Source organism: Hemicordylus capensis, chromosome 2 (genome assembly GCF_027244095.1).
Source record: "Hemicordylus capensis ecotype Gifberg chromosome 2, rHemCap1.1.pri, whole genome shotgun sequence".
Taxonomy (NCBI): domain Eukaryota; kingdom Metazoa; phylum Chordata; class Lepidosauria; order Squamata; family Cordylidae; genus Hemicordylus; species Hemicordylus capensis.
In genome coordinates, this window is record NC_069658.1 from 240,042,567 (window position 1) to 240,063,374 (window position 20,808).

General features: G+C 48.0%; 1 protein-coding gene and 1 pseudogene across 1 annotated transcript in view; one reads left to right on the top strand and one right to left on the bottom strand.

Moving 5' to 3' along the window:
* The window catches only part of LOC128347593 (zinc finger protein 420-like), a 30,741-nt gene extending 16,969 nt beyond the window's left edge, over nucleotides 1-13,772 (bottom strand). Inside the window, exons 1-4 of the mRNA XM_053302541.1 lie at nucleotides 13,674-13,772; nucleotides 10,732-11,744; nucleotides 8,913-9,036; nucleotides 5,355-6,617 (exon numbers count right to left, since the gene is read on the bottom strand). Coding sequence (XP_053158516.1) covers nucleotides 5,355-6,617; nucleotides 8,913-9,036; nucleotides 10,732-11,520 — 2,176 coding nt within the window. The 5' untranslated portion in view covers nucleotides 11,521-11,744; nucleotides 13,674-13,772. The remainder of the gene's footprint in view (nucleotides 1-5,354; nucleotides 6,618-8,912; nucleotides 9,037-10,731; nucleotides 11,745-13,673) is intronic.
* Nucleotides 13,773-14,110: 338 nt separating this feature from the next.
* The window catches only part of LOC128343894 (zinc finger protein 850-like), a 31,889-nt pseudogene continuing 25,191 nt past the window's right edge, over nucleotides 14,111-20,808 (top strand).

The window sequence follows — 20,808 nt, forward strand, 5'->3', positions numbered from 1 at the left end:
GATGGGCACACTGCCACCCTGGTGACAACAGAGAAAATGGAGGGGAATGCACGCTGATGCAAAGAGGGGAGGGACATGAAACTATTTCAGACACGTACTTAAGCTTAGCTACAGCAGGCTCTAGGGTCTTTTTACCAAGGGTTTTTAGGAGAAGGTGAGTTTTAAGAAGGGATCGTCGGAAAGAAGGAAGCATCGCACAGGTGTTCCGAGAAGCACGTATTAGAGACAGCAAGGGAGGAAGGGAAGAGTCGCTGGAGGGAGCAGGAGCCCTTTCAGCAACTGGGGCTAGAGAAGCGAAGGTAAGAACAGAACAGGATTAGAAAACTGAGAAATACGGAGGGACAAGGTCATGAGGGGCTTGGAAGACAAGGACCGGGAGTTGTGCTAGATCCGGGAGCGGACAGGAAGCCAATGAAGGGACGGAGGGGCGTGGCATGATCCGAGCGAGGAGGTAATAATCCACCACCCGTTCACCGCAGCCCTGGGATTCGGACTCACCCATATGCACTTTGCACTCACCAGATCCCTTGGAAGCTGCTAGCGTGGGAAAATTAAGGGCTACTTTCCCACGGGAGGGGGCAAGGCCGGAAGTAACTATCCCCCGTGGGTCATTTCTTTCTAGTTGCCTCTCTAGGAATCACAGCTCATTCGCGTTAACCCTTGGATTTACTCTCTCCAGGAAACAAACCTCCTTCTTTAAGCCTTATCCTGTAAGAGAGCAGTAATATTAAATAATTTTTTACACTCAGCATGAGCCTTCCTCCAGATTCGGTAATCGAGAGCCGTGACTTCGTGTGGTTACTACCTTTTCCTTTCGAGATGCTGCCGTCTTGAGCCTTTTCGTAGCCTCACTGTCCCAGGCAGAAATTCCAGAGGAGCAGCCATTCCTGGCATGGAAGACCCCGTCGAACTTTGCTGGTTGAATTTCTGCCTTTTAAAGGCAGTGACCCTATGTCTGCAAACTGGTGCTTGCTTCAGAGGAAATGCTACACTAGTCAAAACACATCAAACGTCCAAACTCAGATCAGCTTCCCTGCTGCACAGTGACAGTAACGTTTTTTCTTCTCTGGATTAGGTCTCATTTTATTAGCCTTTATACAGTCGCCACCAAACATGGATTAAGGGTGTCTGCTGCAGGATGAGAATGGGAAAGGGGTGTAGAGAAATCTAATTTATTTATATCTATGTAAACCACTTTGGGAACTTTTGTCAAAAAGCGGCGTATAGATGTTTGTTGTATACTGATACCACAACCAAAAATGCTTATGAATCTGCCAAGGCCCTCAGCTCATCATTCCAGACCCTGTTCTTGGCCAGCACTAACACAGATTGTTAGCTCAGGGACCAAGGACAGGGCCTTCTCAGTAGTGGCCTCCTCCATATGAAGCACCCCAGAGGTGCTTCATCAGTCTCCCTGATTGATTAGCTTTTAGAAGAATCTAAAAATACTCCTTTTAAAAGAAGCATTTTAAAATTAGTTTTAATTGGGTTTCCTGTTTTAATTCAGTTTTAGCCCCAACTTCTATTTTATCTTGCTTTTTTAAATGAGCCATTTTTGGAAGGGCGGTATAGAAATCGAATGAATGAATGATGTATTATGCATTGTTTTATTATGGTTTCATTGTTGGCTACCCCAAGTATCTGTATACTGGATGGATGCACTAGAGACATTTTAAATAACTAAAAATACTGAACCCGACCACTGGTCAATGTAAGTCAGTGTGCTGTGTGCACTGACAGGCAGCAGATTGCCAGGACTTCAGAAGGGTATTTCCCAGCTCCACTTGGAGATGCCAGGGATTGAATCTGGGAGATCTGCTTGTCTGGTGCTAGCAAGCATTAATGGTCCCTTTTGCTCAGCAGGGTGTATCCTGGTTTATATTTGAATGGGAGACTACATATATGAGCACTGTAAGATGGGGCCACTCTAGGAAGAGCATCTGCATGCTTGCATGCAGAGGGTTCCAAGTTCTCTCCCTGGCAGCATCCCCAGATAGGGCTGAGGGAGTCTCCTGTCTGCAGCCTTGGAGAAGCCACTGCCAGTCTGTGTAGACAATACTGAGCTAGATGGACCAAGGGTCTGACTAGGTATAAGGTAGCTTCCTATGTTCCTATAACAGGCCTGCTCAACTTTGGCCCCCAACTGTTTTTGGACTACAACTCCCATAATCCCCAGCCACAGTGGTCAATAGCCAGGGATTATGGGAGTTGTAGGCCAACATCTGCAGAAGGGCCAAAGTTGAGCAGGCCTGTATATAACCTTCTGAGTTTCAGACAGGTATCTCTCCCAGCCATTCCTGGAGATACTGGGGACTGAACTTGGGACCTTCTGCATTCAAAGCAGGGGCTCTGCTTTGCATGCTACAGCTGCTCCTGCCACCTTTTCCAGTGCCTCCAGGAACACCAACCCAGGAACACCAGGAACACCAACCCTGGATGATGACACAGAGAGGCAATAAGTGTTTTGTGCTTCTTTTTTTAAGTTCCGGGGATTTGTTTTCTTCTGTTCCCTGAGCTGCATGTGGCTTGGCTCACTTCCTTGAGTCCACTGGAAGCAGTTCTTTGCTCTGCTTCACTTGTAGCCTACCTTGGCTATGATAGTTTGGGGTTGGGAGGTCTGGCCTTACAGAAGGCATGACTGGGAGGGAAAGTATTGGATTTATTTTTAGTTCATAGCATTCCATGCCTTGCCAAGAGTGACTGTACTAAAAGGAAAATACAAAAGAGGGTCATGGACAGAAGACTCCGATACATGAATGCCCAGTTATATGCTTGCTTTCCTTGGTAACTGAGTAACTTATAAGTTTTTGTAAAGTGTAAATTGAAGGAGAGCTGGGATTTTCATTCCTTTTTTGAAAGAGAAGCAAATTTGTTCTGTGCTTAGGCAAAACACACACACAAACAAAAAGGCATAGACATAGGATGGGGGATACCTAGCTTGGCAAAAGCACATGTAAAAACTGACTGTAGTCAATCCCAAGCTGAATGCAAGTCAGCAGTGTGATGCAGCTGCAAAAAAGGCTAATACCATTTCAGGCTGAACCATTATTTCCAAGACATGAGAAAGAAAAATTCCACTTTATTCTGCACTAGTTATACCTTATCTAGAGCATTCTACCAATTTATGGGTACAACAATAACAACTCTGTTGTCCGCCTCATAATGAATTGTTCTCTGGGTGACTCATAAAGTAAAGCAATAAAACAACAATTGAGTAAAACATACAATTAAAACAGACAAGACAAAAGATCAAAATGCAATACACAACATTTTAAAAACGTTAAACAACTTTTTAAAAAGGCCTGGGTGAACCTGGAGTCTAAAAGAACAAAGTGATAATGCCTGGCCTCACTGGGGAGGCTATTCTATAAATGGGATGCCACCACCAAAAAGGCCCTCTCCCTAGTAGCCACCCACCTCACCTCATATGGGGGGAGGGGGCATGGAGCAGGGCCTCTAAAGAGGATCTCATAATCCCAGTAGGGGCATATTTTTTGCTTTTAAAACAAACACACGTACAGTCACTCACACACGTATGAGTGTACAGAAATCTGAGCAGTAGAGCAGGGCTTCTCAAGCTTGGTCTTCAGATGTTGTTGAACTACAGTCTCATCATCTGCAGCCACAATGGATGATGGACATTGTAGTCCAACAACAGTGTGAGAATCCCAACGTTAGACCATATATTTTCTTCATGGTGTATTAAACAAATCACAGACTTCATCACAAGCTCTTGCAAAACAACACTGAAAAACAAATTTTACACAGTAAAATCCATCTTACTAGAACAGTTGGTGAGTGACTTAGATACAGCTAGTTAGAAGATTACCAGCACAATAAGTTTACTCAGAAGTCAATTCCAATGAGATTTACAATGAGATTTACACCCATGTAAGTGTGCATGGGATTGCAGCCTAAACTATTTCTAGTACTAATAAAATGGTAGGGGCTGCTCATCCTAAAGGGAGGAGGTTAAGATAGGTGGTAGGAAACATGTTTGAAGACTGTCCCCAACAGTCAAAGCTATTTTGAATTAACTGTGCATCTTATTATTTTATAATTTTATTATAATAAAAGCTGCCCAGGTTTTCCTCCTACCTTGCTTCCACACAATCACTTCTACCCAGGTTTTGCTCTTACCTTGCTTACCACACAACCAAACATTGGGAGAACACACAGCTCCCAAACCCGGGTAGAACACAGCTATTGATTGTATGAATGACCAATGCAAGGGAAAAACTGTTTTGAGGTTTAGTGGGTAGGAAGGAGGTGGCTTTCTGGGGATTCAGGCAGAAGTTGCTTGCTCTTTGGTAGCACCCTCCCCAGGGCAGCTCAACTTCAGCCCTCCTGCAGATGTTGGCCTACAACTCCTATAATCCCTGGCTATTGGCCACTGTGGCTAGGGATTATGGGAGTTGTAGTCCAAAAGACAAAAGAGCTGTAGTTCAAGAGACCTTAAAGGCCAAGTTGAAGACAGATCATCCTGGAGAGAATCTATCTATGTGGTCGCTAAGAGTCGACACCGACTTGACGGCACTTAATCAATCAATCAGTCCAAAAACAGCTGGGCGAACTAAGTTGAGCAGGCCTGCTTCTAGCCTCACTGAGACGTTATTCTAAAGGATGGTGTACACGAGTATGTCATCCCAGGCGGAAATGGAAGTCCTGCCCCGCTCAGAAGCGGCCAGTGAGGGCGCCGGTGGAGGGGCGGTGAGAGGCACCTTTAAAAGGAAATGAATTGGTGCTCACCTCTGCTCTCACTGCACCTGAATGCTGCTTGGAGAGGCAGTGTGCCACTGAGCACCCCCTACGGCGGGAGATCGCCTCTGACACCTGGCTTCCACGGAGCCGATCCCCCACCCGCAGCCAGGTGAGTGACGGAGGCAATCCTCCATCACAGGGGGTGCTGGGTGGCACGCTGCTTCTCCAAGCAGCATTCAGGTGCAGCGAGAGCAGAGGTGAGCACCAATTCATTTACTCTTAAAGGTGCCTCTCGCCGCCCGTCCACCGGTGCTACTACTGGCCTCGCCCCCATGCCTGTTGCTCCCCTCCTGCTCCACTCACACTTACGCAGCCTTCATCTGAAGCAGTGGAGGCTGTAAGCATGATGGCGGACGCTTCCATGAACAGGAGACTTTTATATGCCATCTCCTGAGTATCAGTGCCTTGAAATGAAGATCTGTGCTCCACTAGGAGTCATCTCCACACTTCAGGCAATTCTGGGATTCACAGGATTATCCTGTGTGGATTATTTTAAATTTGTGTGACAGACGACACTCTTTCCACAGATTGAGGATTTATATGGTTTCTCCCCTTGTGTATTTCTTGATGAGAAGTAAGGCCAGTGTTCCGACTGAAGCTTTTTCCGCACTCGGAGCATTTAAATGGCTTCTCCCCTGTGTGGATTCTTTGATGGGATGTAAGGCTTGTGTTCCTACTGAAGCTCTTTCCACACTCTGAGCAGGTAAATGGCTTCTCCCCCGTGTGGGTTCTTTGATGGGACCTAAGGTTTGTACTCCGGCTGAAGCTCTTTCCACACTCTGAGCATTTATATGGCTTCTCCCCAGTGTGGATTCGGCGATGTCTTGTAAGGCTTATGTTATGACTGAAGCTCTTTCCACACACGGAGCATGTAAACGGTTTCTCACCTGTGTGGATTTTTTGATGCAGATTTAGGTGGTGCTTATGACTGAAGCTCTTACCACACACAGAACATAAATATGGCTTTTCTCCTGTGTGGCTTCTGTGATGAATAGTAAGGGTTATGCTGTGGCGGTAGCTTTTTCCACACACAGAACATTTATATGGTTTCTCCTCTGTGTGGATTCTTTGATGTGACCTCAGGTTTGAACTCCTGCTGAACCTCTTTCCACATAGTATACACATATACGGCTTTTCTCCTGTGTGGCTTCTCCAATGCAAAGTGAGGCTTTTTCTCCGACTGAAGCTCTTTCCACAGTCTGAGCACTTATGTGGTTTATCTCCTGTGTGAATCCTTTGATGTAAATTAAGGCTTTTGCTGCGACTGAAGCTCTTTCCACACTCAGAGCATTTAAATTGTTTCACCCCTTTGTGGACTGCTTGGTGTAAAGTCAGGCTTTTGCTACGAGTGAAAGTCTTTCCACACACTGGGCATTTGAACGGCTTCTCCCCTGTGTGGATTCTTTGATGGGAAACAAGGTTTGAGCTACAACGGAAGCTTCTTCCACACTCTGAGCATTTAAATGGTTTCTCCCCTGTGTGGATTCTTTGATGGATAGTAAGCTGAATTCTCTGCCTGAAGCTTTTCCCACACACTGAGCATGTATAAGGTTTCTCCCCTGTGTGGATTCTCTGATGGATAGTATAGCTTTTCCTGTGACTGAAACTCTTTCCACACTCTGAGCATTTAAATGGTTTCTCACCTGTGTGCTTTCTTTCAGGTGTGCTAAGGCTTGAATTACGAGTTAAGATTTTTGCACATAAAGGGAATTTATTAATCTCATTTCCTTTGTGATATTTTTCTTGAATTGGAATTTCATGGAAGTTGGCATCTTCAGAAGCCATGAACTGCTTCCTCCACGTCTGTTTTGTTTCCATTTGCTGTTGACCCTCTTTATTTCTCTCCCTCTCATTGCCTGCAGGAAGAGAGAGAGAAATGGAACCTCAAATCAAAGACCAATCCCAATAAATTGCTGTACAGAATGGACAAAATTTACTAAGGAGGCAGATTCCGCCACAAATTAAAGAGCCTGTTGATTGGTATTAACTGAAGGCTAATGCAGTGTATTGTAGAATACTCTGGATCAGTCTTCCATCTAATGTTTTTCATTTGTGCATAATATGCGTTTTTTTTCTGGGCAGCAGTATCAAAGCAGTGTGTGCGCACATGCATTCAGAATGGGACCTGATTCAATCTGGGCAGGATCTAAAATTAACTGAGTGGACATTTAAAAACTTATGTGCACATGCAACCTGTCTTAGAGGGAACACTGCTTGGGATGCTTTACATCCCTCAAGTCCCCGATTCAATCCCCTGGCATCTCCAGTTGAAAGATCCAAAACAGTAGGGCTAGGAACACTTTCTGGCACCTTGGAATGCCACTGCCAGTCAGAACAGGCAATTCTGTACAAGAGAACCAATGGCGGATTCCTTAATTCTGTGTTTCCCAACCAGTATGCCATGGCAACAAAAAACAAAGTACATGGTGGTTTGCTACCACACCAAAAAAAAGTCTCTGTTGGGAAGCCAGAGTGTCCCCATTTTAAAAATTATTTAGGAATATAGGAAGCTGCCTTCTACCAAGTCAGACGATTGGTCCATCTGTCTTCACAGACTGGCAGCGGCTTCTCCAAGGTTGCAGGCAGGAGCCTCTCTCAGCCCTATCTTGGAGATGCCAGGGAGGGAACGTGGAACCTTCTGCATGCAAACATGCAGGTACTCTTCCCAGTGTCATTTGGAAATGGTAAGAAACAGCAGGAATCCTTTTTGAGCAGTAGGAGCCATCTCCATCTCCCAAATGACAGGGGACCCACATCTCTCCTAAGCCCTCTGTCCTGTGTGCCAGAAGAGGATCTGGGGGAAGAGAGGGGATTGGTGGCGACTACAAATAGTAGCTGGCTAATGAGCTAAGCCTAAATTTGTGGATTCCTTTCCAAAGTGCACCGGTTTTCTCCTCCTCTGTTCTTGTCAAATGGACGATGCACCAGGCCAGATTAACAGAGCTATTGCGCGTATCTGTCTTTTAAACTCAGTTCTGTATGTTTTCTTCATTTCTCTCCATAGCTCCTGGCATCTCCCTTTTCCAAACTTCCACACCTTCATTTCCCCTTTAACAGCAACACTGTATTCTCAGAGTCAGAATACAGGAAACCTTATGGCTAAACTTGCAAATACAAATCAGGAAAGAATCTGCAACTATTAGGCTACATCAGGATGGTTTCAACCATAATGCTGGGAACATGAAGTCCTAAAGTCACAAGGCATCATGATTATGAGATGGTCATTTGGTAGCAAGCATGCATTGTCCCCTTTGCTAAGCATGGTTCACCCTGGATTGCATTTGAATGGGAGACTTGATGTGTGAGCACTTTAAGACATTCCTCTTAGGGAATGGGGCTGCTCTGGGAAGAGCATCTGCGTGCAGAAGGTTCCAAGTTCCCTCCCTGGCATCTCCAAGATAGGGCTGAGGGAGATTTCTGTCTGCAAACTTGGAGAAGCCTCTGCCAGTCTCTGTAGAGAATACTGAGCTAGATGGACCAGTGGTCTAACTTGGTAGAAGGCAGCTTCCTATGTTCCTGTTCCAATTCACGCTTGCTGTCACAAGACATTAGAACAGCTCTGCTGGATCAGGCTAAAGGCCTATCTTGTCCAGCATCCCGTTTCACACAATGGCCCACCAGATGCCTCTGAGAAGCCCACAAGCAAGTGGTGAGAACATGCCCTCTCTCCTGCTGTTGCTTCCCTGCAACTGGGATTTAGAGGCATCCTGCTTCTGAGGCTGAAGGTGTCATAGGAATATAGGAAGCTGCCATATCAGACCATTGGTCTATCTAGCTCAGTACTGTCTACACAGACTGGCAGCAGCTTCTCCAAGGTTGCAGGCAGGAATCTCTCTCAGCCCTATTTTTGAGAAGCCAGGGAGGGAACTTGGAACCTTCTGCTCTTCCCAGAGTGGCCCCATTCCCTGAGGGGAATATCTTCCAGTGCTCACACTTCTAGTCTCCCATTCATATGCAACCAGGGCAGACCCTGCTTAGCTAAGGGGGCAAGTCATGCTTGCTAACACAAGACCAGCTCTCCTCCCATAAGTTGCACAGATATCACTATGAAAGACAAGGAGCCAAAGTCACCCATGTTTTCCAGTATACTTCCAAGAAAATCTTGTTTTGATCTCCATTCATGATCTGAAGCAGTAAGGAGAGAGTTTTACCCCAAGTTGCCTTGTTTTCATAATCTTCCCCGATGTCCCTGAGCACAATTCTTTGGTCTGGATCCAGTAAAGAACATTCCCCTTTGTTGAAGCCCCTAGACACCTCTTCAATGACCCCCAGTCCCTGAAAAAGGAAAAGTATGTTTCAGTTAAATTCCTGCAAAACAACCCAAAATGGTACGGATGAAGGAAGGGAACAAGATTTTTTGCCTTGCCCTCCCAACTGGCAACATGGCGCAGCGATAAGAGATGGAGGCAGGGGTTCTTAGCCTGAAGTCCGTGGGGTAGCTCAGGGGGCTGTAGGAAAAGGATATCGTTAAAGGTAGCTATCCCAAAGCATGATTTATAATCTGACAGTAGAAAAGAAAGGAAAGATTGTGCCGTCGAGTCGGTGTCAACTCCTGGTAACCACAGACCCATGTGGCTTTCTGGGTAGAATACAGGAGTGGTTTACCATTGCCTTCCTCCCGTGCAGTGAGATGATGCTTTTGCCACTGTCACTGAAGTGAGCATCCACCTCCATTCTGAAGTTCAAATGAAACGGAACATGATCGGCACCATCCAAGATACCAAAGTACAAAATCCTGGAACATTTGAACCCACTAGTACTACCTCTGAGAGCAACTATGTTTATTGGTGGAATCCTGGCAGAAGTGTCACTGAAGTGAGCATCCACCTTCCTATATCGCTGCTGCCTGATATAGGTGACTACAAATATATATTTACTAGGCACAGTCTGGGAAGCACACTTAGCAGGGATTCAAACTAACAACCTCTTGCTCCCTAGGCAAGCTGCTTCCCCGCTGCGCCACGGCAATCTGACAGTACAGCCTTTAATTTTCCGGAGTTCTAATGATACAATTAGAATTTATAAAACTATAAATGGTGTAGAGGTCCATGGGTAACACCTGAGGATCTGAGGGGTCCATAGGTGCAAAAAGGTTATGAACCCCTGAATTAAGGGGGGAAGAGTCTTGCTGTGCCCTGGAGAGCTGCCTCAACAATTCCTTTGGCTTCCAGATCTCAGCAGGTACTGCCTACAAACCTCCAAGAACACATTCTTAGCCATTAAGGACTAGGAAGCTGTGTTCTAAACCAGAGATTCTCAGCGTTGGGTCTTCAGATGTTATTGGACTTCAGCTCCCATAATCACCAACCAAAGACCGCTGGGGATTATGGGAGCTGAAGTCCAATACCGTCTGGGGACCCAGCGTTGAGAATCCTTGCTCTAAATCAGTGTTTCTCAATGTGTGGGTCCCCAGATGTTACTGGACTTCAACTCCCATAATCCCCAGCCCCAGTGGCCTTTGGTTGGGAATTATGGGAGTTGAAGTCCAATTACATCTGGGGACCCACACGTTGAGAATCCCTGCTCTAAATGAAAACTAAGATTCTGTGGGATATGAATTCTGGGCCTAGTACCATATTCTGAGCCTTTTCTGCATGTCTGTGGAATCTCAACACAACACAACTGCCAGGTTAAGATATATTCAAGAGGAAGACACACAGGGCACAGCCATTTTTTAACCAGCAAGCTGGCAGTGCCCTGCCCCCATACACAAGCCCCACTTTTGCTCTTTCATCTTCCATGCCAGTCTGCTTCTGGACAGTTTCCTTCAAAGACCCCCTTTTCCCCAGGGAAATTCAAACCATCTTTTGGAAAGCGAAATAATCACAAAGCAAGTTAGTTAAGACAAGGTGACCCTAAAGGACAATGACTCCTTCAAGGCCAACTTCTGCCCTACAAGCCAAGGAGCCACATTCTGTGCCCCTTTGTCGACTGACAACACTCCCAGCTCCCAGGAGGAGGCGCTCTCACCTGCTGTTCTGGTTTCTCAGTCTCTCGCTGCCTCAGGAGGAAATCCTCTGCGAGGGCCACAGCATGGAAGCAGGTCTCAAAATCACGTTCTTTCACCCAGCTCTGCATTTCCGGGGGCAGGACCGCCAGGAATTGCTCCAGGATCACCAGGTCCAGGATCTGCTCCTTGGTGTGCCTCTCCGGCATCAGCCACTGATGGCAAAGTTCCCAGAGGCGGACATAAAACTCACGAGGACCCCGGGCTTCCTGGTAGCAGAGCTGCCTGAAGTGCCGGCGCTGCACCTCTGAGCTGATGGGATCCTCCGTCTTGATCTCTTTGGCTGGCCCACAGTCTCTCCTGCTCATGGGGTCTGGCCTGCTATTGGCTTGCTGGGCTGTTCCACACAAGAGTCTGGCCTCCTTCCCTTCTCTAGTCCACCTGCCGGGGGCTGATGCTTCCTCACAAGGGGGCAAGGAAGTCGTTTCACCCCATGGCGCAGTCTCTGGCAGCTGTGAGATTCCCTCTCCTGAGCAAGGAGTCTGCACGGTCTTGAGGAACTCTTGCCACTGGACTTCCCATTGCTGCGATGACAGCCCTTCTTCCGGCTCTTGCTTAATCTCCTGTGGCTGTGCCCAGCTCAGATGCCGTATGGCAGGAGAGATATCTCCCTTTCCTTCCAGTCCCATCTCTGGCCTGAGGCCTGCTGGCTCCTCTGGCTCCCTTTTCATTCCCAGCTTCACACCTCCTTCCAGCACAGCCTGGAGCTGGAGACCAAGGGCTGGGGATTCTCCCTGCTGCTCTGCAGCCATTGCCACTCACAAGCTCCGCTCCACTCAGCCCCTTTGTTCTGCCCTGCAAAAATGTGGGGAGAGGGGGCTCTTTTATGTTCAGCGCAGCATCTGCACAGAGGAAGTCTCCACAGAACAGATGACTGGGGCAGGTGGTTCTCCCAGTGACACTTCACCTCATCAGGTCTCTGGCCACAAAAGGGCATCATCCAGCAGCCAATGGCTTTTCCTAACTGCCCTTCACCCTGAAGGAAAGAGAAACAAAAAGCAGTGAGGCCATGCACAGAACAGGGTGCTCCCGAGCCATGTAGTTTCTAGGACCCAAGAACTACCTTTGGTGGATCAAACCAGGGCCCATGCAATATGTTTCCCTCAGTGCCAACCAGAAGCCCACCAGCAGGGCAGGAAGAACACAGGCTCCACTCTGCTCATCGGTTGTTTGCCCCACAGAGACTGGTATTCAAAGGTATGCTGCCACTGGACACAGAGGTCCCATTCTAGCCAAATGAGGGGGCTACACAGAAGCTAGCAATGCCCCCTCCACCATAGCCTATCCAGAGGTCATAGGGAACAGGGCAGGGGGTCCCAGTACACTTAACCTTTGTAAGCCAAAAGGGCACTTTCCAGATTACATGCTGCTGTTCAGCCGTAAAATGCTTCGGCTTGGCAGGATCGTTTTGAAAACGTAAATAGCTTGGGCAACCCTCCTGCAACGGGAAAATACAACTTTTTTTCTTTTCTTGCAGTGCAATGCAATGCAACGTTGTAGGCCTAAAACACAAGGATCAAATCCAAAAGAAGGCATCGGAAATGTGAACAGCACCTTGCTGACAGCGCAGGGACTGCAGTGTCGAAACACAAGCAGTACAGAACCACACTTAATAGACATGTAGTGACACTGTTGTAGCGTGTAATCTGGAAAGCGCCCAGTAGTGTTCCCTCTAAGGTGTGTGCGTGCTCACACATTTTCTGATGTTTGCCCAGTTAATTTTAGATCCTGCTCAGGTTGAATTGGGAAGGCCATACCCTGAATGCATGTGCGCGCACACTGCCTTGATACTGTTGCCCAGAACAAAATTCATTCCCCTGCTAACTTGGCAAAGATGCACCTTTTAACGTGGTGATTCTCTTTATTTAGCAGGGGGAGAGTAACTGGCCCTATCCACCCCCAGCACAGTACCTCCAGTGACTGTTGCTGGTGTCTATCTCATGTTTTTTAGATTGTGAGCCCTTTGGGGACAGGGGTCTATCTTATTTATTTGTTATTTCTCTGTGTAAACCGCCCTGAGCCATTTTTGGAAGGGCGGTATAGAAATTGAATTATTATTATTAATAATATAATAATATAATTCCACATACAGATGACAAAAATTAGAGAGAACACTGGCGCCCAGGCAAGGTTTTGCTGTCCTTATGCATTGTGTGTTTTTATTATTCAACAGTGCTTCAGGAAGATGTTTTTCAGGTGCTTAAGGAATAATTACATTGCTTTTTGAGGTGAAACTGTATTCTTAACTGGTTCCTTTAGGAGTTTAAAAAACCATACAAATCAAGGCAAGGCGATATGCCATCTTTTAAATAGGACTGAGAAGTACCAGAGGACTGATGCTTGGTGGTCTTTCTTTGCCTTCTGCCACCCTAATTACCCTACAAATACCACCTTAAGTGGCACAGCGGGGAAATGCTTAACTAACAAGCAGAAGGTTGCCAGTTCGAATCCCCGCTGGTACTATATCGGACAGCAGCAATATAGGAAGATGCTGAAAGGCATCTGAAAGGCAGGAGAAGGAAATGGTAAACCCCTCCTACCAAAGAAAACCACAGGGCTCTGTGGGTGCTAGGAGGAGTCGAAATCGACTTGACGGCACACTTTACCTTACAACTAGCAAGGTGCACCATTAGGGGCAGGATAAAGGGGCAGGACAGCTTATTCCACGTGGTTCTTTTGGATGATCAGAGAATGAAAAAGAGGCATTTCCCCCCACCGCTTCTTTCTCCTTGTCCCTAATGTAAGAAGATCTCTCTCCTGGACAATGCCAGCGAGAGGGACTGCTTGCCTCTCAGCTTCTGCCGCTCTTTGATCAAATCCTTTTCGTTCCCACCAACAACATTTTTCCTTCTCCCAAGAAAGACCAACCCCTCGCTTCCCGCCTTAAAACACACATTCAACTCACACTGCTGCTCGAAGGCACTCAATCTGCAGGTTTTCGCCCCCAAAGGGACACAAAAGCTCAGTCCCTAGAAGGGGAAGGACAGGAAGGTGTACCCATTATGATAGTCCCCCTTTGCCTCGAATCTTTTTCCTCTCTAGGAACAGGATCTCTGTTGTTCTAACCAAAAGAAGTACTACTTGTCTCTGAGCATACTCGATCCAGTCAGAAAATATATATATACTTTGTAATTCTCAGATACAAACACAAATTCTTTATCTCCTTCCCTTCTTTATGTCCACCTCCAATCCTGACTTCACTCATTTGTGATTAAAGTGGATCTATGCGTCTGATGTGTGTGTTTGCCTGGAAGTAAATTATTGCAATAGGATTACTCAAATCAGCATGCGTAGGATTAGCAGCTGTGATGAAGTCAATTCGACTTTTTCCGAGAGGCATAAATTTCTAAGGGCGTGGCGTGGTTAGTATATAGATTGTTTTGCATAGGAGAAGGAGATTGGCGTCATAATCGCAGAACCAGAGGTTAGTGTACGGTGTAAGTACAGCGCATAGCTAAAAAAGGAGGGGATTGGCAGGAATCTGGGTTTTGGGGGGGGGGGGCGGCGACAAAACATGAGAGGGGCTCGGACTCTTTCCCCCCCCGCTGTAAAGTGGCTCTAACATGATTCTCCTGTTGCAAACTAGGGTTTATTCTAGCATAAAGCTGAACACATTGTGTGCAATGGGGGGAAAGTGTGCACTAGGTTGTTTGTGCAGTTGGGAATATGAGGAACAGAGTAGAAATAGATGAGAAAAAAAAGAAACAGACAAATAAGATGATTACTGTTTCCTTTCAATCTTCATAACTTTACATTGATGGTATATTATTGGGGCCAACTACTTGAGTAGTATTTATTAGCTCATTGAACTTTCTATATAAATAATATGTGTAAGTATACAACAGTTACATACGGTAGCAGTAAAAAGAAGGAAGTCTCCATGATCGTGCCAGGTGCCACTTTTCCTCTTACATTATATTGATTGCTGCTAGGCTTTTCTTTTTCTTTCCTCAATTAGAAAAGGTTTAGGAGATGTTCACAAACTGGGGGCGGGGGGGATCTTCACTGGCTTCTTGTGCAGTTGGGGAGAAAAACTGAATAAACCCTGTTTAATTAAGCCCCTCTTGGTTTTCTTTGGTAGAATACAGGAGCGATTTACCATGCAAAGAGAACCACATGGCTCTGTGGTCCCCTCCCAACTCCCTGTTTAGAACAGATTGACTTTTATTAGAGAATGTTTAACATATGGTTTACAAAAGCAACAGTGAATAGAATTGCCCGATAAAGCATGGCCGTGTACTAACGAATGTGTGGTTGCAATGGTAGAGAGAATATAGCACTGTATGCAAGTTCCTAGAGAATATAGCACTGTATGCAAGTTCCTAGAGAATATAGCACTGTATGCAAGTTCCTACGGGTTTGGGTAGAGTCTGGTTAAAAGAGTTCAGTGAGAGGAATGTCCAAAACCCTTTCCATTCCATGTCGGTGTATGTACCCATACCAAAGAAAGAAGACTTAACAGATTGTGCAAACCATAGCACAATATCCTTAATTTTACATGCTAGCAAAATAATGCTCAGGATCATCCAAAACCGATAAGAGCCCTGTGTGGAAAGGGAAATGCCAGATGTTCAAGCTGTTAACGAAAAGGCCAAGGAACAAGAGACATCATTGCTGATGTACACTGGATAATTGAGAAAGCCAAAGAATACCAGAAAGAAGTCAATATGTGCTTTATTGACTACAGAAAAGCCTTCGATTGCGTTGACCATGTCAAATTGTGGAATATCCTTAGGAAAATGGGCATCCCAGAACATCTCATTGTTCTAATGAGAAACCTATACACAGGGCAGGAAGCCAAAGTCCAGAAAGAACACGGTGAAACAGAGTGGTTCCAGATCAGCAATGAAGAAAGACAAGGCTGTATACTTTCTCCATATTTATTCAATTTATATGCTGAACATATTCTGAGAGAAGCTGGATTGAAAGAAGATGATTGTGGCTTTAAAGTTGGAGGAAGAAACATCAATAACTCTGATAGGCTATTGGTGTCCATGCAGGGAGTAGGGAGTAAAGTAAAGGGCTGAGGAAGGGGGGTACTAAGTTATATTCTTCTAATGAAAGCTTGCCGCGGCCTTGCAATATGCATTAAGATGTTCTCACACTTGGCCTGTGGTCTTCATTGTTATAGTCGTTTTTAATAACGAGTTGGCTCTTTCCCATATTGTTTACCATTTATCATCCTGTCTAGTCCGGAATGTACGAAAAGCAGAAAGCCACATCCCAGCAGTAGCAAGGTCACCAGGCTTTCTCCACACACTCACAGTACAGAATGCTTGAAACAGCAGATGGCTTCATTTCCCCAAGATGCAACTTGTGAACCAATGTCTTTCCTTTGCTGAAGGCTCGATGAAAAATAGAGAAATGCAGTATAAGCAGTTGAATACTTAGAGATGCTTGGTAAAGAAGCACCTTTTAACGTGGTGGTTCTTTTTATTTAGCAGGGGGAGAGTAACTGGCCCTATCCACCCCCGGCACAGTACTTCCAGTGACTGTTGCTGGTGTCTTATCTGATGTTTCTTTTTAGATTGTGAGCCCTTTGGGGACAGGGAGCCATCTTATTTATTTATTTATTTATTTCTCTGTGCAAACCACTCTGAGCCATTTTTGGAAGAGTGGTATAGAAATAAAATAAAATAAAATAAATAATTTTTTAAAAAAATACGGCTTGCAACGTGACAAGGCCTCAGCCAATGCACATGAAGGGAGATACAACTGCATTGGGGTGAGGACTGGGCCAGATTTGTAACAAGCACACAAATGAAGGGGCTGTCTCAGGCAGTGGATTGGTAGAGGTGAAAGTGGGGGGAGGGTATGTGCCCTGCCTCATACCGTAGTTCCAATAGTGGCTATGCCTGGCAAGGGTGGCAGTACCACCAGTGCCGTGTCTCTTTCTCCCCCCCCGCCCCGCCCCGCCCTCTGTGTTTTGAAAAGCCAGGGGATTGTGTGGAAGGAAATGTAGAGGACAAGAGTGGCTTTTTCCTCCACCCTTCCCCTCTGTTCCCATCCACTTTCTCAAAAGGCAGGAAAGATGGTGAATGGGAGGGGTGGGGTGGAATGGGGGTGGGGAACTGCTGGATAAGGAGAGATGTGGCGTTGGATGGGGGGGAGAGGCTGGCACGTGGCACCCTATGCACACCACTGGTGTGAAGATCAGGCAGGGGGCTGGGAAATGTGAGGAGACACCAGGATGGGCCGATATTGGAGCATGGTGTACTTTGTGCTGTATTGGTGAAAAGATCGGGGGGGGCGGATTGGGGTGCTCTGTGGGGGTGGGGGGCCATGTCTCCTCACGTAACCAGGGGTCTTCTGTTGGCCTGGCTTCTGTTGAAGGTTCAGCTGGAGTCTCTGTTATAAGACTACAGAGGTGTGTGTGTGTGGGGGGGGTTGGTTGTTTTTTTAAGTCTGCCATCTCTTGCGTCCTTTGCAGATGAGGCTCCTTCTCTGACTGCGCCAATCTGCCTTGTAGGGCTGCAACTTGCTTCAGAATATAGACAGCAGGACGTTTAGAGTGCTTCACATACAGATCCTCGGCTAACCTCGCAACAACCCTGTAAGGTAGGTAGTGTGGTTTCATCCCCCACCCCCAGGCCAGGGCTTGGCTTCTCGTAAAGCAGCCCCCTCCATGTGGGAATCCACCAGTACTACAAGGAGATGGCTGTTCTGTGAGCGGCCACCACCATGTGGCACCAGTGAAGCAGCACCGATTTTGGGTTTTGGCCTGGCAAAGCACAGGCCTATTGCTTAGTTACTGTTGCAAACACAATACAATATCCTGAATATGGTGTGAATATGGAGGCTGAAAACCCTCCTTTCCCTGCAGTGGCGTAAATATAGGGGGTCGGGAGGGGCACGTGCCCCGGGCGCCACCCCGCCGGGCCACGTGGGGGACGCCAAAAAGTGGCTTCCCCCCGCCGCCCCCCCTGGATCGCCCGCCGAGTGTGGCGGTGGGCATGTGGGCGGCAATTCGGCGGCGGGTCGCCCGCGGAGTGGTGGTGGCGGCGGCTGGCCCACCGCGCCGAGTGCGGCGGTGGCTGGTGTGGTGGCTGGCCTGGCGGCGATGGGATGGCCTCCTCCTCAGTGTAGATGTAGCGGGCACGGCCGAGCGGCGGTGCGGAGTGCAGGCGGCGACGCCGAGCCTGCCTTCTGGCCCGACGTCGCTTCTGCGCAGGTGCGCCTGGCATCCCATCGCCACCAGGCCAGCCACCACACCAGCCACCGCCGCACTCGGCGCGGTGGGCGAGCTGCCGCCGCCGCCACTCCGTGGGCAATGCACCGCTGCCGCGGCCCGCCACATCGCCGCCACCACCGGCGATCTGCTGCCAGGGGGGCGCCGCCGCTAGCCCAGGTATGTGGGGGCCAGGGAGCGGCGCAGGGGGGTGGCGCAGGGGGGCGCCATTTCAGGGTGTATGCCCTGGGCGCCGTTTCCCCCCGATGCGCCACTGTTCCCCTGGTTGTGCTCTATAGGCGCTAGAAGGACTTCGCTTTTCTGCTACCTCAAGACCCATGTTCTCTTCTCTTTCTCCAATAAATTTGCAATGAATTTTAAAGTGTTCAAAATGCACCTCGTTCCTGATGTCGGTATTCCTTAGGGCAGCCCTGTAAGGGAGGTGGGGAAGGGAAAGGGAAAGGGAGGTGGGGAAGGGAAGGGAAGGGAAAGGTAAGGTGTATATGGCTTTAATATTAATAATAATAATAATAATAGCCCCTTTCTATATCCAACACGTTGAAGCAAAATGTGCATGCAGGGAAAGGACACCTGAAAGGAAAATACTCTTTATTTATGTATCTGGTTTCTTTACCATCCACCTAAAATCATACATCTGTCTTGGCTCTGCTCATATGACCTCTCACTGCAGTACCACCCTAGGGTTGAGAATGGGAGAGATGCTGTGTGCTTTGTAGGTGCTCTCTCTCTCTCTCGGGTTCTTGTAGGACTTGTCTCCCAATCCAAACCAGTCCTTGGCTTGTGTCTTTGTCCTGGTGTTGGACATCTGGGACAGGCTGGGGGTGCTGTAAGCTCTTGTTCCTGATCCTCTTTCATCCCAAGGCACACGCTTTATATGCACTTTGCCCCCTCCCATTTTATTTTCATTCCTTTCTCCAGCAATGCATGTTGCTGGGAGGCTGAAAACCCTCCTTTCCCTGCAGTGGCGTAACTATAGCGGGGGCAGGGGGGCACGTGCCCCGGGCGCCACCCCGCCGGGCCACGTGGGGGGCGCCAAAAAGTGGCTTCCCCCCCGCTGCCCCCCCTGGATCGCCCGCCGAGTGTGGTGGCGGGCATGTGGGCGGCAATTCGGCGGCGGGTCGCCCGCGGAGTGGTGGCGGCGGCGGCGGCTGGCCCGCCGTGCCGAGTTCGGCGGTGGCTGGTGTGGTGGCTGGCCTGGCGGCGATGGGATGGCCTCCTCCTCAGTGTAGATGTAGCGGGCGCGGCCGAGCGGCGGTGCGGAGTACTCACACCATACTCACACCATATTCAGGATATTGTATTGTGTTTGCAACAGTAACTAAGCAATAGGCCTGTGCTTTGCCAGGCCAAAAGCGTGGGACCCCTCACACCACCTAAACTCACCCCATAATGCACCAGGAAGGTGGGTGTGTTCTGCAGGGAGTTAGAACCAAGTGTTTCGTTTAATACAAAATCGGAGAAGAGAGGAGAAAGGGGAGGTTAGTATCCAGAGAATGGCTGATCACCTTCATCATCATAGCTTTCATTTTTAACTCCCAATTTTCCAGTGTTCTTGAAACAGGTCTGTCTATTCTTGTGTATGTGGGGACACATACACAAAAGGTATTTTTGGGAGCCCCACCAAGCACAGAAAATATATAATGTGCGGCACACAAGGACTTGAGCGTGGAGGAGAAACAGCTTTCTAAAGTTACCTCTCTCAGGAAACGTGCACCATTTTAATGGGAAGGTGGGGCAGAAAGAGGGCTCTTGCCCACAAATTCCAGGGGAGGGGAAATTGCTCCAAATGGGGTGGATAGTGCAGTGATCTTCACTCTCTTTACAAGCAGCGGCCACTTGGGCAAAAAAAGTGTGAGCTTTCCCCACTGTGTTGATCTCTGGACAGTACTGTGCTTTTCTCCGTGCTGGGAGGGCCCATAGAGAGAAATGGAACCGTGCCTTAAGAGCTCTGTGGGGAAAGCGCTCCCTTCATGCCTTCTAGTTCAGGGCTGCAAGCGGGACCTTTAAAAAGGAGGAGAGCAGGTTCTTACCTGTTCCTCGATCGCGCTATGGCACTTCCTGGCATGGCACGGCGCACTGGGCTGCCGCACAAGCAGGCTGCTGGGCCTAGTGGCGTGGCATAGCAGAGGAGCAGGCAAAGGCCTGCTCTCCTGCTTTTTTAAAGGGCCCGCTCACTGCCCCACTGAACTGATTCAGGCAAATCCCTCATGCCTTCCACGTTAGTGCAGGAGTTCAAAAAGGCTCAGTTTCCTTCAAAGGGAGCCCCCAGCACCAGGCACAGTGGGAATGTCGGTAGGAATTTCGGCTCTGTAGGGTGCTGAGGGGGTTGTGCAGCATATTCAGCTTTGGCAGACGCTTCACCCAGACCCAGGAAACAGTTAGTCAGGGAGCTGCATTTATGGTTGATGGGAGCCACCAATGGCCCCCGGGCCATCTTACGCTGAAGAACATGGGGAGCGGGAGGCAGAGGAGATGTTCAGTGCCCTTAGAAACTATAGAGATTATTTGGAGGGAGCAGCCTGGGATATAACAAAAGGAAGGAAGACTCATGTTTAATCCTTCATGTCTGCATAGGAAGCCGCCTTTTACCAAGTCAGACCACTGTTGATCCATCTAGCTCAGTGTTTTCTACGCAGACTGGCAGCGTGTTCTCCAAGGCTACAGGCAGGCGTCTGTCTGAGCCTTATCTTGGAGATGCCAGGGAAGGAACTTGGAGCCTTCTGATGCTCTTCCCAGAGTGGCCCCATCCCGTAAGGGGAAGCTGTTTCTCATAAGAACAGCTCTGCTGGATCAGGCCCAAGGCCCATCTAGTCCAGCATCCTGTTTCGCCCAGTGGCCCACCAGATGCCGC